General features: G+C 39.8%; 1 protein-coding gene across 2 annotated transcripts in view; it reads right to left on the bottom strand.

Moving 5' to 3' along the window:
- faxcb (failed axon connections homolog, metaxin like GST domain containing b) overlaps window positions 1-6,665 on the bottom strand; it is a 37,648-nt gene that overhangs the window by 24,247 nt on the left and 6,736 nt on the right. For both annotated transcript variants that reach the window (XM_014023393.1, XM_014023394.1), the window contains 2 exons: window positions 4,202-4,337; window positions 861-1,057 (listed from right to left, as the gene is read on the bottom strand). In XM_014023393.1, the coding sequence (XP_013878847.1) occupies window positions 861-1,057; window positions 4,202-4,337 (333 nt within the window). The remainder of the gene's footprint in view (window positions 1-860; window positions 1,058-4,201; window positions 4,338-6,665) is intronic.

A 6,665-nucleotide genomic window follows, 5' to 3' on the forward strand; every position in this document is an offset into this window, starting at 1 on the left:
GAAAACTTACTAAATAAAATAAAATAAATTAAATTAGCATAAAATAACAATAAAAACTTGTTGTTTTATTTAAAAAATTGTTTCTAAATTTAACCTATTTGGAAAAATTTGGTTTAACTTTGGCATTTATTAATTAGCAATTAATATATGTCCATATGCCAAAATCATTCAAGCCTAAAGTCATTAAGCATTATCCTTTAAGAAAAAAAGGAACGATGGCCGCAAAAGCCGAGAGAGTGGACGTTCAGGAGCACCCTGATCAGTCATCTGTGGATAATATTAGCAGTGCATTAGAAATTCTGACTTTCCCATTGATTGACTGCCTTGCAAAAGCTGGCAGTCAGGCTCACTAAAGGACCAGAGCCTGTTGTAGGTATTTATGAATCCAGAAAAGCTCAGAACACCAAGTGTTTGTAACCTTATGTCCTTCATCTGAGGGAAGCGAAGGTTTGAATAAAACTCAGTGTCTTCTTGGGGAGAGCAATGGGCCCACTTATGAGGCGCCCCCTTTTATGGGTTCTTTATCAATCCCCAATCACCACAAACTACAATTGAGGTGTGCTTTCTCTGAGGGGGAGGTTGTATGATGAGGTGTGTTATGAATACGAATGGAAAAGAAGGGGGTCTAAAAAGTGTAATTGTTGTKTATCTTCAGCACTGATGCTGGGCTTCAATGCAATGTACATGCAGTCTAGAGCACGGGAAACAAAGTAGTTACATCCACAATGTATTGGCTTCTATATGTTGAAATAGGTGAGTAGCACAAACAGAACTTTACTTTCAGCTGTAGCAATCATGTTGAATAAAATGTGAACTATAAATTGTATAAAACTCTGGGAGTTTACGCCTTAGCTTTTTACCAGTAAAGATGTTCTTCAACCATTTTGGTGACAGCTCGGGAAACGGCTCTTTCCTGTGGGGTGAGGTTCTTGTTTAGGTTCACCCCCAGCTTCTCCTCCAGAAAATCCACGATGAACTCTGACCCTGACACCTGCTCATGATTGTACTCGATCCACGGCATCTTCCCCTGAGGTGACAGCCTCCCGTCAAAGTAGTTCTGTAGAAGGAAAGAGCATCCTGTGAGATCATGTAAATATATTATTCAGATTCAGATTCGCTTTATTCTCATTCAAACATAACATCAGAGATGCAATGAAGAACAAAATGCAGTTAAGATCMCCCGTTCAAGAAAAACACACATGACAAAACATCGGAAAACAGGTGAACAGGTCTTGCACAACAGGGTCTCGCTACCTTTTGCAGCCTGGAAATACACAATAGGAGAGATGAGTTAAAAAAAGTTGCTCTGATCCTATGTTTACATCATAAACACAGAGTYATATGCACAAAAAGCCACTCGCGACAGAGCAGACAGCTTGGGGTGGGGGGGCTTGGGTCAAACACATGAGATGGGGGCGGKATTCAGTGGAGCCGGTGACGTTTTAGGTTAATTCTCCGTGCTGGAACAGATCCTAGACCAGCCAGAGTCCAGAGACCAGATCTTACTCGTCTCATGCTCGGTTCACTAGAGTTCTGAGTTTCCCCCTCCTCCTCCACAGCCTTCAGACCAGATCCCACCCAGGTGATGCGTGGGAGGGAAGGGAATCAAGCCCTTGTTGTCGTATCATCCTGGGGAGTTTAGATATCTTGGCAGTCGAGGCCAAGCAGCTGGGAGCCGAATAAATAAYACAATTGTTTTGGGATAAGCAGCCTTGAATTTCTTGCTGCTTTTCAGTCTTACTGCATCTCTGAAAATGGCAAAAAAAAAAGAAAAACATTCTGAATTCCGGGTCTTCCTCGCCTCTCACGTCTGAAGCTTCACCCAGATGTGATCCTACATGCCAGAGGCACGCTGCTGAGCTGCAATTCTCGTTAGAATCACATCCAGTTCGCGACTTAACTCCCCCAGCATCTGAGTCTGTGCGCCCCCAGAACAGCAGATTCCATCCACTGCACCCGACAGCTTCTCAATGGCCCGGACCCCTGTCAGGATCGCTTTCATATTCGGATTAATCAGAAACCCACCTCCGCTAATCAGCAGTAATTCAATTATCATAAATCCAAATATATACAAATCTTCCATGTCTTCAGTGGAAAGTGGTGTGAGACACATCAGCTTCCAAGCCCCCCAGGAACCACTGACCCGACCGGCAGCTACCGTTCCACTTGGACAACTACGTTCCTCTTGTTCCAATCTTAATGTGGAAAAAATTGTGTCAACTGCGTTCAGAGACCAGTTGACCAAATCCATAATTCCTTTTTGTTTCGGATGGTAGGTAGAAAAAAGGCTTGAAAAAGCTGCAAAGCAGCGTAGGAGGGGCTGGTTCAGGAGAGAGCAAAAAAGCGTCTGGCACCTCTGAAGGCCAAGCGAAGAACCCTCTATCTATCCATCCATCTATTATCTCTACCTGCTGTTTTCCTTTCAGGGTCAGGGACCAGCTGGTGCCTGTGAGAGAAGCGTGATACACTGTGGACAAGTCAGACGTCTGGACTTATTATACCTTAATGTACATTTTTAAATAAATGAGTTACAGTAGACTGGTTTGCTTTAATGAGCTTTGAAAAGTAAACGTTTCAATTTTTGCTGTTTACTGTAGTTGTTCTTGAGCATTTTCATGAGAGGAGTGGGGAAACAACTCTGCTGCTCTGATGTGTTGCTGTCACTTAATCTGCTGATGAGAACAGCAAGGGAGGAGTCACAGAATGGCTTTTGCGGCTGAGGGAGCTGGTGTTTCTCTCTAACTGTCAATTGCAGGGTGCATCCGAAACAGGTCACTAGTTCATCACAGACCATCCCACACACACACCTACCAGAGTGTCTGCAAAAAATCCATGTGTGTATTAGCAAGTCATACATGTCAACCGCTTCAGATGTTTACCTGTATAACGAGCTTCAAAAATCTGTAATTTTGGCAAAAAAAAAATCGTATTAATCACACGCAGAGGGTGGGGGATCAGGGTGCCTGCAGACCGTCAGCCATGAGGGGAGGGGCTAGGGTGCAGGCGGACTGTCGGCTGCAGCAATATCAAAATGAAATGAGGATGGAAGAACTTATTTCTAGCAGCACAGTGGGTTGGAAGAGGATATTTGATGCTAATTGTTTTTTTAACGTCTTACAGGCTCTGACATGTTAACTAAATTTGAAAACTAGTTTTTGAAAAAATCCGTAAAACATGAAAAAAATCTGTGAAATTGCTCTATATGTCTGTATACCTCCATTATGACGGAAAATCTGTGTAAATTATGGACAATCCGTACAACTTGACATGTATGGCAAGCACAACGCAGAAAGTAAACTTGAGTTTGGACCCAGGATGTTATTTCTGTCAAAATACTAAAAACAAAGGTAGAACCATGTTGCTTTTCTGTAAACAACCAGTGATTCCTTTCAAAAAGTAATTAGATCAACTCAGCCTACCTTTGCTCAAATAAAATATCATGCAACCTCAATATACAAAGTATGAAGGTACTGTAAAGATTCCACTCAACAAGGGTCTTCAGCACACAGCACAACAAAAGACCCAGAAAATGTCCAAAAAGGTCAGAAAAATGATGGAAAACTGGTGACTATTGTTGAGTTGTACAGAAAAATATCAATAGCTCTAAATATTTTTCAAAGCGATATTAGAACCATCATAAAAAATAAAGAATATGCAACCACAGATAACTGCCAAGACAATGTTTTACATCTCAGCCAGGAAGAAATGACACATCAGGCTGTGGTGAGGCCAATGCCATCATCTGAAAGGCCTGGGAAGTTGGTCAGAATTAAAGGTATGATTTTGTTAAATACAATCTTTAAAAAACTCAATTAATATTACATTGAAGTAAAACTGAAACAGAGGTTGAGCTTTTTTTAGCACTACCACTGTGAATATCACAAATTCAAAAGAGAGATATAAATCTTCAGTCTCTTCAATAACTTGCATTGTAGTCTGTGAATAGACACTAACCAGATTTTCACTGAATCAAAAAGTTTTTTTAAGCAAATTAGACACTGATTGATCCATTTTTTTAGAATCTTAGCTTAATTGTAGCTCTTAGCTTAGCATAGTTATATCTCACAAGTAACAACTGAACATTCCTGATGAATAAAAAGAACATTACTGTCTGAAAAACAGCGGTGCAGAAATAAAGACTTTATCAGAAAGCATATAAAAACAACAAAACCCTGAGCGGTGTTGCCACCCTCTCTGTCACCTGATAAGGCAGATCCACCATGCGCAGGTATGTCTCTATCTTGAGGCAGAAGGGGGAGAGGCTCGGGATGCCATTCTTTGGTCTGGAGAACTGATGCAGGATGATGGCATCTTGAGAGTCCAACTCCTGCTCCTTCCTGAAGGGCACAAATGTCAGTTTATTATTTTTATTTAGCTCAACTTCAATCAAAATGACACAGTAAGATTTTTTTAGAAATATTTAATTGATATTTAATTTAAAAAAAATGACAAATGATAAAATAACAAAACAAACATTATTTAGCATGATGCTTATAGTTTTTGTTAAAAACATGTATAGCCAGTGGTGGACAAAGTACTCAACTCTAGTACTTGAGTAAAAGTATTGATACTCAGGATCAAATCTACTCAACTACAGGTAAAAGTTACTCCATCAAAAATCTACTCAAGTTAAAGTACTGAAGTRCTTACTTTTGAAAATACTTAAGTATTCAAAAGTACATGCATTTAAAATTACTCAAGTATTCAAAAGTACAAATTACATTTTCTACTATCAACACATTGCTGTATTGTTTTCAGAGTGAGTTTATAGAACCTTGTAGCTCTCAGAAACCACCGGATGTATCGACACATACAACCCCTGGCAAAAATGATGGAATCACTGGACTCAGAGGATGTTCATTCATTTGTTTAATTTTGTAGAAAAAAAAAACAGATCACAGACGTGACACAAAACTAAAGTCATTTCAAATGGCAACTTTCTGGCTTTAATAAACACTGAAATAAATCAAGAAAAAGACACTTTTCTTATCCCGTCAAATGAAAGGATGATGGGGATGACGAAATCATTTTTCAAGATAATGCATCCTGCCATAGAGCAACAACTGTGAAAACGTTCCTTGAAAAAAGACACAGAAAGTCAATGTCATGACCTGCAAATAGTCCAGATCTCAATCCAATTGAAAATCTTTGGTGGAAGTTGAAGAAACTGCTCCATGACAAGGCTCCAACCTGCAAAGCTGATCTGGCAACTGCAATCAGAGACAGTTGGAGCCAGATTGATGAAGAGTGTTTGTCACTCATTAAGTCCATGCCTCAGAGACTGCAGCTGTTAGAAAAGCAAGAGGTGGTTCAACTAAATACTAGTGGTGTTATATTGTTTTTGTTTCTTTGTTTTTCATAATTCCATCATTTTTTTTCTCAGAATTGAATGATTCCTTATATTTTCCCCTCTGCATGCACAAAAAGGTAACTGTTACTGACTGCTACAACTTTTTCTTGATTTCTTTTAGTGTTTCTTAAAACCAGAAAGTTGCCATTTGACATGACCTTAGTTTTGTGTCATGTCTGTGATCTGCTGTTTTTTCTACAAAATAAACAACTGAATGAACATTCTCTGAGGTCGGTGATTCCATCMTTTTTGTCAGGGGTTGTAGAACCACTCTGCTACAAATTCTACACCACCTGTAAAGACATAAAAATGCAATGAAGTGAGTGGTGAGTTCTTAAATTCACAAATGTGGTTTATCCGTAATGAACTCATGAGATGTTTAAACTACTACTTTTCAGTCCTAAAATCTCAAACAGAGCTGAGATATGATCATGGGTGTGCTGGTTTCTCTATTCTCTTCAATCGTCTCCATTGCTGGGTTCTGTCGTTGTGTCCTTGGGCAAGACACTTCACCCGCCTTGCCTACTGATGGTGGTCAGAGGGTCTGGTGGCGCCAGTGTATGGCAGCCTCGCTTCTGTCAGTGTGCCCCAGGGCAGCTGTGGCTACAATGTAGCTTACCACCATCAGTGGGTGAATGTCTGTAAGTGTAAAGCCCTTTGGGGTCCGGAGGGACTTGATAAAGCTCTATAAGTTCAGTCCATTTACCATTTGTTTGAAATGTAGGTGGGAGCTCAGCTCGTGACCGTTAATGAAGATGATGTAATTCTAAATCTATCCTAGATGTGAGCTACAACTGTGATTGGTTCCCTATGAGGAACATAGTGTGACCAATATCATTTCAAGAAAGAAAAACAGCAACAGCTGATCACAAAGCTGTGCAGAACCAAAAGTAACAGGTAACTAAAAGCTTCCTGGAAATGTAGTAGAGTAAAAAGTACAATATTTGCCTTTGAAATGTAGTGGAGTGAAAGTATTAAGTACCCCAAAATATAATTACTCAAGTAAAGATACTCAAAAAATGTACTTAATTACAGTACGCGAGTAAATGTACTCCACTGCTGTCCACCACTGTGTAAAGCTGGCATCAACGACAACATGTACTCCAAGGATTAGAATTTTTCTGATTCTACTCTGTGAAAGCTGGCTTTTAATGCAATAAATAAAATTCCTAAAAAAATTCTAATTTTCTCAGGTTCCTGTGTTTGTGGTTTGTCATACTGTAAATATCTGCAGATTATATTTGTAGTGGTCACCCTGGGTGGAATAAACGTTCCACCTGCCTTTGAACTTGACCACGGAAGGCCTCCTTTAAAG

This window comes from Austrofundulus limnaeus, unplaced genomic scaffold (assembly GCF_001266775.1).
Source record: "Austrofundulus limnaeus strain Quisiro unplaced genomic scaffold, Austrofundulus_limnaeus-1.0 Scaffold366, whole genome shotgun sequence".
Lineage (NCBI taxonomy): Eukaryota > Metazoa > Chordata > Actinopteri > Cyprinodontiformes > Rivulidae > Austrofundulus > Austrofundulus limnaeus.